Below are 17,040 nucleotides of genomic sequence, written 5' to 3'. Positions count from 1 at the left end.
CCCCCCCCCCCCCAGAGATGCACCCCCCAACGTGGGACCGCTCGGCCGTGATCCCCCCACCCCCCAGACGGATGCAGGCTGAGGACCCCTCCCACACGCCCCGCAGGGGGTCACCCCCCCCCCCCCGCTCCCTTTATTTACCGCCATCATCGCACGCGCGAGCTGTCACCAGCGTGAGACACCCCAACGCCGCCGGCCACGCCCTCTCCCCGCCCATTGGCCGCCCGCCGCGCCCCGCCCCGCCCCGCTATTGGCCAGAGAGCGCGCCACACAGCGTGCTCGCTCCGCCCCTCGCTTCGCTCCCCATTCACCACCGCCGCCTACGCCAATTCCGTAGCGGCGCGGGTGTAGCGGAGCGCGGCGCCGTCCCGGGCGTGACGGCACTGCCGGCGCTCAAGCGGACGCTGTTTGCGTAGCTAGCGCCGTGGTAGAGGAAGCTCTGGCGGAGCTTACGAGCTTTGCGCAGCCGCTAGGGGGTGCTTCTGAGTGGCGCACGATTGAGTAGAGGGACGGCGGCGCTGAGGGGCGGTGAGCGGCTGGGCCCGGCCCCGGGCGGTGACGTAGCGGGCTTTGTGAATCCCGGGCTGAAGTTTGGTTGAGAAGCAGGAGGGTAAATAAGGATGGTGCGGAGACAAAGGGACTCTTAAAGGGGCAGCGCGGCGTTGACGGGGCTCTGAGGCGATGGGGGCGGGGAGACCCTCGGGGGGCGGCGGGGCGCTGAGCTCATGGAAGAGCACGAGCCGCAGCGGGGGCACCCGGCGGGAAACACCGCCCCCCCCCCCCCCCCACCTCCTCAGCTCTGACAGCCTGCCGCTCATCTTACGGAACCCCACCGCGCCGTTCTGGACAGAATTAAAATTGATGATTAAAATTGATGATTAACGAGGCCTGGGAAGAACAACCTTCCAGACCGTGCCTTGACAGGGAGGATGAGGGTGGTTTTCGATTACCCTGGCACGAGCCATTAAGGTAACGCCATTGAAAGCCCCCTGAAGACTTGTTAGGATGCAGACCGACGTTTGGAGCCGCGCTGACCTGCCGCAGTGATGCTGGGAGCAGGGAGCAGAACGAGGCTTAGTACAGCTGATGAGGATCGAAAGGAAAGAAGTTGTTTTGTCCACCGGGAACGTGAAAGATTGGGAGGGAAGATTGAGGTTGGAGGTCGGGGGAAATTCTTTGCTATGAGAGTGGTGAGGTGCTGGAACAGCTGCCCAGAGAGGCTGTGATGCCCCGTGCATCCCTGGAGGTGTTCAAGGCCAGGTTGGATGGGGCCCTGGGCAGCCTGGGCTGGTATTAAACGTGGAGGTTGGTGGCCCTGCGTGTGGTGGGGGCGTGGGAGATTCATGATCTTTGAGGTCCCTTCCAACCCTGGCCAATGCAGCAACAGCAGCAGACGTTTTTGCTCAGGCATACAGAGCCAAATCCTACCCATACTTACACACGTGGAAGCCTGCTGGCATCAATGGCTGCAGTGGTGTAATTGAAGGCAGAATGTAGCTCAAGGGGTCCCGTTTTATTACTCTGGGAACAGCACAACATATTAATAAGAGCACAGAAGTCCCCAGAGATGCCAGCACACGTTTTATATTTTTAAGACCATCTTTCAGGAATTAGTAAAGCACTGGCAATGTTCAGTGGGACTAATCTGGTCGTTAAAAGGAAATTCTTTTTTTTTTTAACCTCAAGATTTTAAAAGTGAAACAAAGTGAAATAACTACCCGTACAAACAGCAGAGTTTGTTTTCACAGCCGCACTTAGCTGACTGCAGCTCACGTTCTGTAACCATCACCTGAAAACCAATAGTCCCGCTGAAGTCAGTGCACAACTCATCAACTCGAGCTGGGAGCTGCAGAAACTCAGCACAGTCAGCATGTTGGAATTTCTCGTGCACTTATGGTGCATTCTGCTATTTATGATGGCTTATCAACCAGCTCTTTCGAGAGCCGGTGCTGATTAAATGTATTAAATGCCTACACTGAAAGCTCTAGACCCTGTAAGAGTTAATTAGATTTACAGGTATAAATGAAAATAAAAAAGAAGCCACTGCTAAGTAATTAGGTCTCCACCAGTCAGCAAATCAACTAAATAGCAGCTTCTTCACTGCCTGCTGTTTCAGATTGAAAAAAATCTATTTAGGAGGGGAAAAAAAAATCTCTGTTTTCTTTTCTCTTCACAATCTTCAAGATCCATTTATCGGCAAGTAACCAAAATTGTTTCTTGCTGGCAAGACTCACGCTGCTTCTTCACCAGGAACCCATTGCTCCCTTTGCAAATCCCCTTACACCTTTCTTTTCGTCCAGGACAAGAGCTGCAGAGCTGGAACCGTGCTGAGCACAGCCTTCCCAGGAACTGCAGGGGAAGCTCAGCACAGAGGTTGGTGGCTGAATGAGGTGTTGTGCTGCTTCTGAGACGAGGCAGGGGGTGCAGCAGGGGGAGAGAGGGAAAAACTGCAGCTACAAGGCAGGCAGATGCTGAGTATGTAAAACTAAGGGGACAAATAGCTCAAAAGGGACGCGATATCCCTGCTTTTCCTGCCATAAAAATAAGGCATCACTGAAAAATATTCAAGTGATATCGTACAGTTAAGCCTCATCAGAAATTTTTGGCTCTCATTCCACAGATCCTTCTTACTCCAGTAAATCTGCTGGTATCACCAGGATTTCTCCGGAGAGGAATGGTGTGCAGCACTGGGGCATTTATTGCAGGCCTTTCAAACCGTGAGATAAAGCAGTTGGCTTCCTCTTCCAGTGCACGAGGCCTCCTGCCACGCTTATTTATTTATTTAGCACTGGGCTTCAACTGAGAAGGGGAAGACTTTAATACTCCCATCTGATATCAAAGATGAAGGCAAGCTAAGAACATACCTCTAACAGGAATACAAGACTTCCTGTAGACTTCCTGCCACAGGGAAATTAGTTTCCTACAGTGGTATAAAGCTCTTGAACCTAATCAAAGATAAAACTCTGTTAAAGAATTGTCTCCACGCAACAGAACATTTCAAAAGCTGTAAATAAACAATACAAAGCAGAACAACACTCACTGTGCACAGACTCCATCTTCTCACAAAAAGACAGCTTTTTATTTTGACAAAAAATAACAAGACATTTTCACACAAATATTGCAGTAAAAAAAAAAAAATCCTTTCTCCTAGCTGTTTGCATTCAGTGAGACTCTGCCCTCTGCATGCGTTTGGCTGGGATTCCTTTGCCAACAAATGGTAATCCCCCTGCATGAAGCACTGCACCGAGAACCAGCAGAGCCATGGGCCTGAGCACAGACACACAGAGAAGGAAGAAGGAGGGGGAGGACAAGAAGAAATCCTCGTGGCATTCAAAACCTTTGCTTTCAAATGGTGCAAAGAGATTTGGAAGGAAAAAAAAACCTTGGGCTGACAGCTGCCGCTTCTTGGAGGAACTCCTGATCTGCAGAAAGGATGCAGCCGCTCTGCACAGAGCTCTGGGAGTCCTTTCACCTGATTCCTGCTACAGGCACCTGCTGCTGCTTGCGGATCTTGTTGAACAGCTCCATGTACTGAACCATTGTGTCCGCGGGGCTGTAGATGCTGTCATGTTTGGTGCCAAACACAGACGGGATGCCGGGAGTGTGGCTCCCCATGAAGCTCTGCATGAACTCCATCAGCAGGTTCCAGCAGTCGTTGGCTATCACACAAGGGCAGTATTCCACCTGGCAACAGAAACCACAGCCCTGAAGCTCACTGCAGGGCCATAACCACGCACAGGACAACGCACGTTCCTCTCTCTGCCTCACTGTTTTAAATATGAGATATGCATCGAGAGTTTGAAGGCAGCAAGCAGCCCCTCTGTGCTGTGGCTGCAGAAGGAAAACAGTGCTCTTCTCTTTGAGAATGTTGAGCATATAACAGCAGAAGGATGGACAAACATACGAACAGGACATGCAGGGAATATGCAAGGCACCTCTTCAAAAGAGAAGAAAGGGAAATTTACCCTGTAAGTTCGTTGGTCATATTAAATCCCCTGTACTGGAAAAGCAATGATAAACTTCATTCCCACAAGTTGGTATATTAACAGCTTATGTGGCCATGACTTCTTTCAGGTGTGTAATGATAAAGCCTTGGGATTTAAGGACTTGCAGTTCCAGATCAGAGATTATGTCCTAAAGGACACCCTGAAAACAAACTACTAAACCAAAGCAGAAGCAACCAGACTGCCAAGAAAATCTGGTCCTGAACTCAAGCTTAGGGTAAAACAGGCTTCTCTTTAACCCCAGGTCAACAGCAGTGCTCACACTACTACTTTTGTGTTTATTCCTGTGAAGCCACTTCTTAATCCCATCCCTGCTAGCTAGGAACACCAGCCCGGGTAGATGCAGTGTCATTATTAATTATAGACCAGTTAATAGGATTTGTGTGTTTAGCAAGACATGAGCTCAGATTTTGAAAGATCTTCCAACACCTAATTCTCAGCTACCTTAAGGACTGCTAGGCACCAACACATCTACATGTCTGGAGCCCCACATGCTCTACTTTGCCCTTCCTGTACCAGCACAGCCCAGCTCCTTGTGTTAATCCAAGTCGTTTCTGAGCTGCTGAGGTTTGTCCATAGCTTGAGTGCCTTGCACTCACACCTGCAACCAGCCAACCACCTCCAGGACCATCCTGGGTCCTGCCACACAGGGTCCTGTGCACACATACATCTCCCTCTACAGCATTCAAGGTTTGCTGCAGCCCAGCTTCCGCCCCATCAGACACCCGACAGCAGCAGCCATGCTGTGACTGATGCTCTCGAGTCTCATCAACAGCCACAGCACTGAGCAGAGCATGGAAGCCATCTGATGAGAGGCTCTGAGCCCACACAGCACCCCACGGTGCAGCAATCCAGGCCAGCACACCTGGGGCAGCACTGACGTCCGCAGCACACAGCGCTCTGATGAGGAGTGAGCAGCTTTAGAGCCAAACCTGCGGCAGGAGGGCACCGTCTGCTCGGCCCAGCCACCGTCTGCACAAGGTCAGGAAAGAAAGCAAAACCCAAACCAGCATTAAATTAGCAGCAAAGTGTTCTACCCGCCTCAGTATGTTTATTAACCTGAAGTGCACTTCCAGCATTGTGCATCAGTATTTTAAGCAACTTTTTGGTTGGATGGCTTTCCTTCAGGGTTTCGTCTATGGACACAACAGCAGGCTTTTCTGTCGGCACAGCTGAGCCCTGCAGTACCTGAATTAAACCTTACTGTGAGGAGATAAATGCTCTGCCTGCTGCACACATGAATGCATCCAGTACAAACTGCCAGCGGCTAATAACACAACTGATACACGGAAGGAATGGGGACTCAAGGTTTCAAGCAGAGCCTCTAGCATGGGATTTCCCTACCTGTAGCTGGATTTCATACCCTTTGAAGGTGATTCTTACCTCCACAGATATCCCCCGGGCGCTGGGACCCATCGTAACGGTGCCCACCTTCACCAGGAAGTCACAGTACTGGTAGCGCGTGCCCCGGCTCTCGATCTTGTTTGCCTTGGCGTTCTGGAAGAAGCCTTTCAGCTTCACCATGAGCGTATCGAAGTTGGCATCTGCGATGAGGCAGGGCCCGTTTTCAAAGAGAGCGAAACAGCTGAGGGGGTACTCAGAGTTGTGCATCACGTACATCAGCTTGCCTGTCTGCCCTGAAATAAAGAGCAACAGCGTTTGGGCTGCGACGCTGACAGCTCTGCACTCGTTTGTGCTTCAGAGAAGGAAGCATCTGTTCTTGCTTTGTTCTCCTTGCTGCCTCAATCCTGATGTCCCTGTACCATTCACACACACACTGCTATCCAGCGGTTCAGTGAACAGACAGTATTTACTTCTTAACTCTTAAAGAGGAAAGAAATCTTGCAACCAGTTCCTCACCCATCAAATGGTCCACCCATCATATCTTCCCAATTTGGAGAGAAGGATGCTGTGGGGGACGATGTCAAAGGCCTTACTGAAGTCCCGATGGAGGACGTCAGTGGCTCTTCCCTTGTCCACTGCTGGGGTTGCACCACCATAAAACGCAACAAGGCAGGACCTGCCCTTGGGGAAGCCTGGCTGGTAATCCCATAGCACCTCCCTCTCTTTTATGGGGCTCATAATAGCTTCCAGGAGGATCAGCTCCATGATCTCTCCTGGCGTGGAGGTGAGGTGGACAGGGTGGCAGTCACCACAACTTGGTGACTATGTCAGCCAATTCCCTCAGGACTCCTGGATGCATCTCATTGCACACATGGATGTAGGGTCATTCACAATCCTCAGACGGTCACAAACCTGATCTTTGCTTGCAGGAGGGGCATTGCTCCCCCAGCTCCCACCTTCTGACCCATCCACTCCAGGGCTGTGTGAAGAGCAGTAAAGACTAAGGCAAAAAGCTGTTGCATCCTTCAGCATTCTGCTTGTCTGTTGTTACCAGCCTGCCTGTGTTGCTTATGTGTACGGGGTCCATGCGGGTTTACTCATGGACTTTCTTTTTCTGGTTGAGAATCCTATAGAAGCCTTTCTTATTCTTCTTTGCACCCCTTGCCAAGTTCCAGTTGGGCCACAGTGCGGTTCTTTCTCATATTCAGAGGGAACTTCCTGAGTTCCAGCCTGTGCCCAGTGCTCCCCATCCTATCACTGGGCACCAGAGCATGGCCCCGTTATCTCGACACCCACCTACAATATTTGTGCAGATTGCTAGGATCCCCCCTGCCTCCTCTGAACCTTCTCTTCCCCAGCCCCAGGGCTCTCAGCCTTTTTCTATCAGGAGATGTTCCAGGCTTCCCACCACCTCCATGGGCTCCGCAGCAGCTCCACATCTGCCCTTTATTGGGGAGCCCAGGGCAGAGCAGAGGGGAGCAGCGCCTCCTCACCCTGCTGGCTGCGCTCTGTGCCGTGTGCCCCAAGGAACCACCAGGGCAGCCGATGGTTCGCCGCCAGGACCCCCAGGTCCTTCTCTGCAGAGCTCCTTTCCCATTCTGCTCCAGGAGGGGACGGCACCGCAGGCAGAAATCCCTCAGCGGGCAGCGAGCCTCGGGCTCGGCCGAACGCACGGAGCGGCCCCGACGGCGGGCACAGCTCCGCTCCGCTCCCCGCTGCCCACCTTGGCTGCTGATGGCGGCGGCCGTGTGGTACGTCTCGCAGTCCACGCCGAACGCGCCGTGCTTCTCGGCGCCCAGCAGCTCCAGCTTCTTGCTCAGCAGCTCCACCGTCTGCTGCACGCTCTTCCCCTCCAAAACGGGCACCTGCGTCACGCTGCGGGGCGACAAACGGCTCTAAACGGCCCGGGGACACGCGCGGAGCCCATCCCGAACCCCCGGCCCGCCCCCCGCGGCCCCTCACCAGGTGACCCCCATCGCTCCGGCCGTCCCCGCCCGGCACCGGAAGCGGCGGCGGAAGGATCGGGCGCGCGCACGCGCAGCGCGTGTCTGAGGGCACCATGCCGAAAGCGGCGCGCGGCGCGGAGCCGCTGCACGAGCAGATCCTGAGGGCCGCCGCCCCGCGAGTGCGGCAGCGCCGGGGCCGGGAGGCGGAGGGCGATGCGGAGGAGCGGGACGGAGGTTACGTGGGGCCGCGGCTGGCCCGGCGCATCCTGCGGGAGGCGCGGAGGCAGCAGGAGGAGCTGGAGGCCGAGCACGGCCCCGGGGCGCCCGCCCGACCGCCGCCGCAGCGCTGCGCGACCCCGGGCGGCTCCGGCTCGGAGGAGGACGAGGACGAGGAATGGCCGAGCCTGCGGCGGGCGGCCGAGTGGGACGGGCGGAGCGGCGGCGGGGATGTGGAGGTGGACCCCGAGGACGAGAGGGCGCTGGAGGCGTTCATGAGCCGCGCTCCGCCGCTCAGGTGCGGGGCGAGGGGAGGAAGAGGGGGTGGGGAGCGGACGGGGAGCCCCGGTTCCTCAGCACCGACTCCTCCCGGCTCCCAGGCGGACGCTGGCGGATGTAATCATGGAGAAGATCACGGAGAAGCAGACGGAGGTGCAGACGGCGCTGTCGGAGCTGTCGGGCCGCCCCATGCCTCAGCTCGACCCCCGCGTGCTGGAGGTGTATAGAGGCGTCCGAGAGGTGAGGGCACTGCGGGCCCCCGGCCCCACACACTTTGTGGCACCCCCCACCCCCAGTGCAGCAATGGGGTCATCCCACCCCAGGAGGGGCAGCGCTGCTGCTGCTTCTCTCAGGGCTGCCGTGGACCTCGTGCTGATGGGGAGGACGCGTGTGGCACACAAGTGCTGCCCTGTGCTGAGCAGAGACTCAGCACAGCCCCTTTGCAGCAGAGCTGTGCAGGGAGCAGACGGCTTGCTTACAACCTTGAGACAAACCCCAGCCCCTCTGCTTTCACTGAAGGTGCTGTCCAAATACAGGAGTGGGAAACTCCCCAAAGCGTTTAAAATCATTCCTGCCTTGTCCAACTGGGAGCAGATCCTCTACATCACAGAGCCTGAGACGTGGACGGCAGCGGCGATGTACCAGGCCACAAGGTGCGACCAGCACAGCACACTCTGAGCTGTTGTTTTCTCTTTTGTAATGGAATGAGAAGTACAAAATACCATCATGTGTCCAACACCCTGCTCCTCCCTCCCCGTGCCTTGGAGCAGAGGGAATGCCCAGAGACAGAGCAGAGGTTTCCTGCAGTCCCCTTCTCTCAGAACCTGGCTCTGGAGATGCAGAACACACACACCTCACTTCACGCTTTGCATTTCACAGGATATTTTCATCCAACCTGAAGGAGAGGATGGCCCAGAGGTTCTACAACCTGGTGCTGTTGCCACGGGTCAGAGATGATATTGCTGAGTACAAGCGCCTCAACTTCCACCTCTACATGGCTTTGAAGAAGGCTCTATTCAAGCCAGGAGCGTGGTTCAAAGGTAGGGGCTCCCTGTGGGGCTGCACTCCACCCGTGGGAGCCTGCTGCAGTGCACAGCAGCTCGGCAGGGCAGTGTGTTGCACAGTACTACTTCTGTACACTGCTCTCTGTGGCTGTGGGAGCTCAGTGTGGTGGAGGAAGGTGGAACGATGTCCATGATGCAGAGGAGCTGTTATTTCCATGGGTTAAATGTGCCCTGAGAGAGCAAGGCTGAGCCTCACACCCTGCAGCTCTGCCTGCTGTGATGATGACCAGTGGTGCCCAACTCTTCTCCCCTCACAGGAATCCTCATCCCCCTGTGTGAATCGGGGACCTGCACGCTGCGGGAGGCCATCATCATCGGCAGCATCCTCACCAAGTGTTCCATCCCTGTCCTGCACTCCAGGTAATGCAGTGGGGCAAAGTCACCGTGAGGAGAACAGTTTGCTTTCAGGGACACCAGATCTGTCCCTCAGCCCGTCCAGCAGCTCAGAGCAGGGAGAGCTTTTGCTCATCAGCTTTGCCCAGGGCTGAGGTTGGAGACTGGTCTTTTTGTGCTGGGTGTCCCCCTGCTGCTGCTGGCCCTGCCCTCACCCGCTGCTCCCTCTGTCCCCACAGTGCAGCCATGCTGAAGATCGCTGAGATGCCATACAACGGTGCCAACAGCATCTTCCTCCGGCTGCTCATTGACAAGAAGTACGCGCTGCCCTTCCGCGTGGTGGATGCCCTGGTCTTCCATTTCTTGGCCTTCCGCACAGACCAGCGCACCCTGCCTGTGCTGTGGCACCAGAGCTTCCTGGCTCTCGCCCAGCGCTACAAGGAGGACCTGTCCTCAGAGCAGAAGGAGGCTCTGCTCGAGCTGCTCAAGTTCCACAGCCATCCACAGATCTCAGTGGAGATCCGGAGGGAGCTGGCAAACTCCAAGACGCGGGATGTGGAGGGGCAGGAGCCTGCGGCCATGGAGTGAGGGGAGGAGGTGGGGAAACACCACGGCCTGGCCTGCTCCTGGGGGCTGCTGCACACTGCTGGGAGCAACGCCTCCAGGAGGTGTTTGGGAACATCCAGCCCTGGGCTCCCTCTGCTCGTGGTGCTGTACCCACAGGGCTGGGCTGCGCTCCCTGCATTGCTTGTTGCAAGGCAGCGCCATGCCCCTGGCACCCAGGAAAGAGTAGGGTTTGTCCTGCTCCTGTTCTGGAAAATAAAGCCCGAGCTGGGTCCTGCAGTCTGGAGTAGCTCTACTCTGTAGTTGCATCTCTGCGGCCGCATACACGCATCGTCCTGTCCCGTCCCCAGCAGGGGGCAGAGCAAAGCCATCAACGCTGGGCTCCTTGCAGGGCTGCACTGCAGGAGCTGTCCCGACTGCAACAGGAGAGCGGGGGCTGCGCAACCCCCTTGTCTCCCTGCTGGCAGCAGGCACCTTCCCGACTGCTGTGCATTAAGTGGTCTGCGATGTTGGGCAAAAGGGCGGGGGGGTAAACATCTTCCTTCAGTGAGAAAGGTGGGGGCCAAGGCTGGGGCCCCCAGACTGTTCCCAGAGCCCACAGGAGCTCCACAGGAATGCTACAGGTGGTGCTTCCAGGTTTGCTGCCAGCACCTGACCTGTGCCAACCCAGGGACGCTGTGTACAGCCCCAGGCAGAGATGAGGGCAGAAGCTGCCCAGCAGCACTGGGAACAGAAAGCCCTCTAAGAGCTCCTGTCCTTGCAAGGCTGGCAGCCTCTGATTGTTCCCCATCCCTCCCCACTCCCTGCAGTGCATCCTTTTGGAGATGTCTTGTGGCCTGGGCCTCCTTCCTGCCTGCTCCCATCTCAGCACATGCACCGCTGTGCTGGCAGCCCCTTCTGCACTGACCATTCCCAAACACTTCCCAGTTGCCCCAAGGACTTTGGCTTTCTGCTCCACAGAGATGGAGCAGCCCCAGCACCGCAGCACTGCTGTTCTTGGCCAGTGAGGCCACATGTGGCAAAGCCCACAAAGTGCCACCTCTGCTGGAAAACCCAGCAGGGACATCCCATAAGGCTGCACTTACATGGGTGCTTACCTGGACACTACAAGGCTTGCAGATGTCCAGCTTTGCTCCTGGAAGCATCACAGCCCCTGAGGAAGATTCTGTGCAGCTCCGTGCAGTGCTGAGCACCACCTCCTCCCAGCTCCACTTCTCCCCTTCCCCAGCAGCCACACAGAGCAGAGCAGCACACAGCACCTGGGGCCACTCACACACCGCAGCACTTCTTTTTTTCTTGGCTTCCTGATTCATATTTCCTTTCTTTAAAAAACCCAGAAGCTGATAAGCAAGAGACACACCATGCTGCCAGCACACGCAATGCACTGCGCTCACCTTCCTGCAGCACAGCGCCTGTCTGTGCAGGGAACGCTTCAGCAGCACTGAACGGCTGCAAAGGGAAAGCCCTGACACCACTGTGCTCATTTAAAGTACTTTATTGCAACATTATACGGTTCTTGACTCTCCCAGCAGCAGGACTCTTGCATGTGAACACCAAAACAGATTACTCTTAAATTAAAACTCACTCATACATACATATATATAAAAATTTGTTTGTACAGACGCTCCTCGTGACACATCGGTGGTGGGAGAACAGCAGCCCCAGCTTTTTCCACCTGATAAAATTTGTTTCTGGTGGCACCCAGAGCAGATTTCCCCCCAGGACAGCAGCCACAGCTCTGTGTCCAGAGGGTAGCCCCAGCAGCACTGCCTCCCACCCCACAGCGGCTCTCTGGCTATTCCTGGTTAATACAAGTCTACAATTTATTGATTCTCTCTTAGAAAAGCAGCATTATATAATGGTTTTTTTTTCTTTAAAAAAAAAACAACACTTTTTTTTTTTTTTTTTGTAAAACTAACAGACAGGATCAACAAGAACGACAACAAAATGCAATCACTGTTCAACTCAAGTGCGCAGTGAGTTTTCTACCCTGTGAGGACACAGCTCAGAGCCATACGGGTATTGATGCAGAACAGCCCCCCGGACACGATCTGAGATCCCTGGCTTGGAGGAGTGAAAATGCATTTCAGACTATAGCAGCACATTCAGTGATAGTTTTTTTTCTTTAAATCTAGCCTGACTTTTGAGCTACCTACAGCCAAACAGCTTTCAAGTGAGAGCTTCCCACTGCCCAGGGAGCAAAGGAAGGGGACAAAGGATAAAGGCACTTTAGGAAGGAGAAAAGACTGGCATCCAGGCCCCACCGCATGGAGCAGCAGCCTTCCTCCCCCCTCTTCCCATAGCACTTAACAATAAATTAAGCAGCCTCGGTGGGGCAGCAGAAAGCCAAGGCACTTTGCACGGGTTTGCACTGCAGCATCGTGCTGCACCCACTGCTCTCCCCAGGAGTCCCCAGGACGAGGACTTCTCTGCGTCCATGCAAAAAAGGGAGCGCTTCTCCCAAGCAAAGCCAAGAACCCGCAAATCCCAGACCTAATGGCAACAAGAAACAAGGCACACACATCCCTCCAAGCAGAAGCAGCCACACCGCCCCAGAGCCACAGCTATCCACACACAGCAGCCCAGACCCAGGGACCCACGAGCACAGTGCTTGGCGAGGGGATGACGGACATTTTGGTCACTTAAGCCAGCTGAGAGCTGGCTGTGCACGATTGGTGGCCCATGCAGGGCTGGAAGTCATTGCAGTAAACACACCTGAGCACAGCAGTCTGCCAGCCAGGGGACAAGGAAAGCAAACAGAAACGTTTTACCATTTCCTTTTGGATTCTGTTCCCCTCCTCAGCTCTTCTGCAACCCAGCCCCACCACGGGGTCACCACGCCCCCACCACCCCCAGCAGCCAGCGAGCAGAGTTCAAGCAGCAGTGAGCACCACAGAGTCACCAGAGACCCCGGCGCCCTCCCCCTGCCACCCCCTTGGCACTGGAGGTGGGGAGAAGGATGAGCACGGAGCTGCCCTCACACAGCCAGCAGGAAGAGCGAATCCCCACAGCAGGCTTCAGGTGGAGGGGCTCTCGGATGGACCGGGGGGATGCCGCAAACTCTGGGTGCCTGGGTCGGGTCCTGCTGTCGTGGGATGGGCAGCTCTCGGGCAGGGGCAGCCGGTCACAGGTTGATGTCCGTGACATCTGTGGGGGTGCTGGTGGGCTGGCTGGCCGGGTAAGCAGCAGTCTTGGCGGTGCTGTATTCCTGTTGGCTTTGGGATGCCTGCTTCAGGCTCTCGGCTAGGGCTGCCTCAATCTGCTCCTGACAAGCCTTCAGGCAGTCCTGTAGGAGAGGGGTGGGACAACAGGCCTCAGTTCTGCTGTTCAGAGTTGAGGGCCTTAAAACAGCTCTGAGTGGGCTGCTGGATTATACCTCCGGCCCCTGGGGCATCGAAGCACACAGAAGCCCTTTTCCTGTAGGAGACACCTCCAGCTTGCCTGTCATTTAGACCCTTCCTGGAAGTCTCACACTCTGCTTATTTTCTTCCCACTGTACGCAGCAGTGAGCTCAGCAATGCAGCCAGCCACCCCCAACGAGCGCAGGGGCAGAGCAGAACACCTCTGGGCTGGCCAGAGCCATCCCTCAGGACAGATACACACATGAGTGCAGGAACCCTCAGGCTCAGGGTCTCCTCAAGCTCTGCATCTTGTCGTGCCGCTGCCCAAGTAGGACCAGGTCATCCCTGCTGGGAGCCCGGTGGCACGCACATCACTGCGGATCTGGAAGCCAAAACTCACACGTCCAGCCAGACCCAGCCGTGACCAGAGGAGGGAACTCCTCCGCCTCACCACAGCAGTGCTGTGACCACCACGAGCTGCACTACGAAAGGGCACAGCCTGGCCCCTCTCCCACACGCTGTCACTCAGCGGCACGAGGCGGCATTTCGCACTCAGGGCTGCAGCCCAGCCAGCTACATGGGGCTGCGCGCTCGCGGGATATTGTCACACACCGAAATCTCTTACCAGGAATCCACTGCCGGTTCTTAGAAACTGTCAGAGGATGTGGCGAGCAGAAATAGCAACGCCCACCACCCCTGCCCTGCGCCACTTCCAGTAAGAGCAGCCCAAAGGCGCTGCAGCCCAGAGCCACTGGCGGGCAGAGGGGACAGCACAGGGCACAGCACAGCGAAACAGGGCTGCCCTCACCTCCCACCTGTCTGCAGATAGGGATGGAGGCAGAGGAGCCACCACCGGGCTTTCCATGGGTGATTTTGGCAGAGATGCTGACAGTCGGCTCAGCTGCGTGCAGCCCTTCACCTGACAGTGGAGCCGGGGGCTGTGGGGGCTGCCCCAATCTGCGTGCCCTGACTCCATGGGCAGCTGAGCTGCGGGCTCTGCAGGCTGAGGGTACAGCAGCAGAATGGTGCGGCTCCGAGTCACAGCCCAGGGACAGTGCACGGCCGTGTTCAGGGAGAACCACCAGCCCTGAGGTGAGATGGGAGGCTGGGGGCTTCCCGTGGGAGCCCTGTGGTGCTGCAGGCACGTCCCCAGGGCTTCCTCCTGCTGCAGGAGCTGGGCAGAGGCTGGCCGTGCAGCACCCGAGTAGATTGGAAGGCAGCTGAGCTGCCCCTGACCGTTTTGGCTGCACTCCCTCTCTGGTGTCCTCCCTGCTTCCCACCTGTTCCCTCCACCAACTCCAGCCCACAGCCGGTTTCAGCCCCTGTCCCATTCACCGCAGCAGCTTGAAAGCAGCTGGCTGCACTGATTAACTCTTTAAAAAAGCTCCTGCAAACAAAAAAAAATAAATAAAAAGCTGCACGAATAAAGCAACACATCTTCCTGCCCCATCCCCTCTCTGCATGGACAAAGCCAGGTCACAGCCTCCCATCCGGCACAGGCACCAGTTCCAAGTCCCAGCACTGCTGTCAGGGGACTGAAACCAACCCCATGCCGGCTGCTGGCATTTGTGCTGGGGCAGAAGAAAAGATCAGAAAGGGCCCAGACAGGATAAGGGCTCCCGATGGCTTCACAGCATCCAGAGTGACCAGCACATGGGGAGCCTGGTGACACCCCTTCCCCATTCAGAGGGCAGCAGAGGAGTGGGTAGACGCCCCCCAGCACCCCATGCCAACATCCTGAAATGCTGCATACCTCCAGCCTGGGTACCTGCAACCAGACACCATGGAGGCAAGCAGATGCCAAGCCCAGCTTTGCCCTGTGCCCCAGCCCACCTGGTCAACCTGATCTCAGCGACACCTGTCTGTGCAGGGAACAGACGCTCCCTTTTGTGCTGCTTTTCAAAGGCTCTGAGCTCATCTCCTCCACACAGATGGCACGTGGGGGCCGGGAGCCACCTGTAGCCATGGGCTGCACTGAGCACACTGCATCTAGAGATGCTTTCTGGTTGTCAGGCCTTCATCAAACCAGGGCCAGAATTATTACAGACAGCTTCCCCCCCCCCTCCATTCAAACCAAGCTGCAGAAAGGGGAAGAGCCTCCACCCAATCCCAAACCTCCAGCCAAACCTCCCCACCGCTGCCCAGCCGACACTCACCACCTCTGTGCCAGTGATGCTGGCCAGCAGCTCGGTGACTGCCTCCCCACCAAAGCCATTCACAGAGATGCTCAGGCCGTGCACTGCTGCACTGATGCTGCCCGTCGCAATCATGGAGGGGGGGTACATGGCAAAAGTGTAGTCTAAAACCAGGATGAGGACACATGAGAGAAAAAAGCTGTTAGCGAGGATGTGTGCAAACTCTTAAGTTCTTGGGACTGATTTCCATGGGAAACTAGTGAGGGCAGAGCAGTCTCCAGCTTAGCAGTGAGAAACAGGAGCAAAGCAATGGAAAACAGGTTGAGCATCACAACAGCAAGCTTCACCAAGCTATTTCCCTGGGCCTCCCTCACCAAAAGAAGTGTTGAAGGTGACCTTGCTCCACTGACAGAACAAGGCCGACCCAGGCTCACAATGAAGCTGCCTTTGCTCTGGATGCTCTCCAGCACACAGCCTCCCACAGGCAGAATGATGGCACAGCTGTTCTGCTCCTCCCACCATCTCCTGGGCACCCACTAAGAGCCCCCAGGATACTTCTACTTTGTCAGGGAGACAAAGCTGCTGAGCAGCAAAGCACTCCGTATGAATGAAGTGAGGCACTCAAGGCCGCTCTCCTGCAGCTCTCCCCAGCAGAGCAGGCACCCACCTGTGGCACACAGGGCAACGAAGGTCTGTGCGTGCTTTTTCACCAGCTCCACCTTGTCCTTAGGAAGCGGGAGGTGATGGAGGATGTGAGCCAAGAAATCGTTTGCTATCACTGAGACAAGGTCCCACTTTAACTTCTCCAAGACCAGAATCTCCCAATCCTGTACAAAGACAGACAGACATTACTCAGCAGGGCTAAGTCCAGCAGAGACGCTCAACTCACAGGCAGTTACACCCAGAGTCTGGGGAAGGGCCAGTAAAGCAGCGCAGCCCTTTAGGCAGGGAGGAAGAGAGGGAACATCCCTGCCCTGTGCCTACGGCACAAATCCAGCCTTGTGGCGCTGCGAAGGTTGGAGCAACGATGAGAAGAGGAAGTGACAAATCCGGTTTCTTCTTCCCAAAGGTGCAACCAGATTAACCTTCTGCTTTGTAGACATTCCTCTGGGCACTCCTTTGCTTTGCAATCCTGCTGCAACAGTAAGAAAAACAGAGCAGGCAGCAGCATACACATCACTCCTGTGTTTCCTCCCCACTCCTGAAAAGAGCCACCCAGGCTCTCAGGAGCAGCACAGGGTGGGGCAAACAGGGACCATCTGGTTGTCATGGCATGGGGAACACAGAGACCCTGCAGACGTGCAGGGGAAGGGAAGCACTGCAGCACCCGAGCAATGCCTCTGTGCTGGGGCTGGGAGGGCAGAGCTGAGCTGGGATTCCTATCAGGTATCTGCATTTCAGGGCCCGGTCCTGCCCAGCACGTATCTGTTCTTTGTCCAAATAGTCTAAGATTACAAGGTCAGTGCTGCCCACAGAAGTGCCACAGAGCTGCCAGAATAGATGGATTTGAAGTGAGATTTTTTCCTAAGAGCAGATATCCATTTTCTTTTCTCTCTTTTTTTCCCTCCTTAACTCACTTTCCTCTCAAGACAACAACACTGGTTTTGAGTTGCTTAAATGAACAGCACTGCTCAACCTGCTCCAAATCCCCTGCCAGGCCCAATGTGCTACTTGCTGCTTCACAGCTTGTGCTTCTCCAACCAGAAAGCAGTGCTTTGCTAGAACAGACTCGCTGCCTCCCATATGGACAGCCAGCCTGCCAGGCTTGCTGTATTTTTTAGCCAAATCCACAGAGTAAAAGCAAGAAGAAATGC

The 17,040-nt window shown here is 55.8% G+C and overlaps 4 protein-coding genes and 1 long non-coding RNA gene across 11 annotated transcripts in view; 2 read left to right on the top strand and 3 right to left on the bottom strand.

Annotated features, from left to right (window-relative positions):
* Window positions 1-186, bottom strand: part of USP49 (ubiquitin specific peptidase 49) — a 25,370-nt gene extending 25,184 nt beyond the window's left edge. For both annotated transcript variants that reach the window (XM_042884290.1, XM_042884292.1), the window contains exon 1: window positions 142-186. The gene's annotated coding sequence lies outside the window, so the exon portion shown is untranslated. The remainder of the gene's footprint in view (window positions 1-141) is intronic.
* A 1,094-nt stretch (window positions 187-1,280) lies between these two features.
* Window positions 1,281-5,019, top strand: LOC122187162. Its single transcript, XR_006181250.1, has 3 exons — window positions 1,281-1,305; window positions 2,301-2,373; window positions 2,621-5,019. It is a non-coding gene; the product is annotated as an uncharacterized LOC122187162 (long non-coding RNA).
* MED20 (mediator complex subunit 20) lies at window positions 3,056-7,359 on the bottom strand. The gene is made up of 4 exons (XM_042884438.1): window positions 7,311-7,359; window positions 7,072-7,223; window positions 5,388-5,641; window positions 3,056-3,684 (listed from the first exon to the last, which is right to left on the bottom strand). Exons 1-4 carry the CDS (start codon window positions 7,322-7,324, stop codon window positions 3,469-3,471), a joined length of 636 nt encoding a protein of 211 aa, XP_042740372.1. The 5' UTR covers window positions 7,325-7,359; the 3' UTR covers window positions 3,056-3,468.
* Window positions 7,360-7,407: 48 nt separating this feature from the next.
* On the top strand, window positions 7,408-10,029 carry BYSL (bystin like). Its single transcript, XM_042884346.1, has 6 exons — window positions 7,408-7,808; window positions 7,891-8,029; window positions 8,309-8,442; window positions 8,669-8,829; window positions 9,111-9,213; window positions 9,426-10,029. Exons 1-6 carry the CDS (start codon window positions 7,408-7,410, stop codon window positions 9,772-9,774), a joined length of 1,287 nt encoding a protein of 428 aa, XP_042740280.1. The 3' UTR covers window positions 9,775-10,029.
* Window positions 10,030-11,227: 1,198 nt separating this feature from the next.
* CCND3 (cyclin D3) overlaps window positions 11,228-17,040 on the bottom strand; it is a 37,823-nt gene continuing 32,010 nt past the window's right edge. For all 6 annotated transcript variants that reach the window (XM_042884263.1, XM_042884259.1, XM_042884262.1 and 3 more), the window contains exons 3-5: window positions 15,894-16,053; window positions 15,248-15,390; window positions 11,228-13,036 (exon numbers count right to left, since the gene is read on the bottom strand). In XM_042884263.1, coding sequence (XP_042740197.1) covers window positions 12,875-13,036; window positions 15,248-15,390; window positions 15,894-16,053 — 465 coding nt within the window. In that variant the 3' untranslated portion in view covers window positions 11,228-12,874. The remainder of the gene's footprint in view (window positions 13,037-15,247; window positions 15,391-15,893; window positions 16,054-17,040) is intronic.

Source organism: Lagopus leucura, unplaced genomic scaffold (genome assembly GCF_019238085.1).
Source record: "Lagopus leucura isolate 7727_CA_CO unplaced genomic scaffold, USGS_WTPT01 Super-Scaffold_100043, whole genome shotgun sequence".
Classification (NCBI taxonomy): Eukaryota; Metazoa; Chordata; class Aves; order Galliformes; family Phasianidae; genus Lagopus; species Lagopus leucura.
The sequence above is the reverse complement of the archived record's forward strand: the minus strand, read 5'-3'. Positions and strand labels throughout refer to the sequence as shown.

What these genes read in the sequence shown, in the direction of transcription:
- MED20 (XM_042884438.1), bottom strand. An exon ending in CGCCGCCATCAGCAGCCAAG is followed by an intron (nt 5,642 to 7,071) that starts GTGGGCAGCGGG and finishes TCTTTATTTCAG; the next exon opens with GGCAGACAGGCAAGCTGATG. An exon ending in CCCGGGGGATATCTGTGGAG is followed by an intron (nt 3,685 to 5,387) that starts GTAAGAATCACC and finishes TTCTGTTGCCAG; the next exon opens with GTGGAATACTGCCCTTGTGT.
- BYSL (XM_042884346.1), top strand. Translation starts at nt 7,408, where the DNA reads ATGCCGAAAGCGGCGCGCGGCGCGGAGCCGCTGCACGAGCAGATCCTG. An exon ending in GCCAGGAGCGTGGTTCAAAG is followed by an intron (nt 8,830 to 9,110) that starts GTAGGGGCTCCC and finishes CTCCCCTCACAG; the next exon opens with GAATCCTCATCCCCCTGTGT. An exon ending in ATCCCTGTCCTGCACTCCAG is followed by an intron (nt 9,214 to 9,425) that starts GTAATGCAGTGG and finishes CTGTCCCCACAG; the next exon opens with TGCAGCCATGCTGAAGATCG.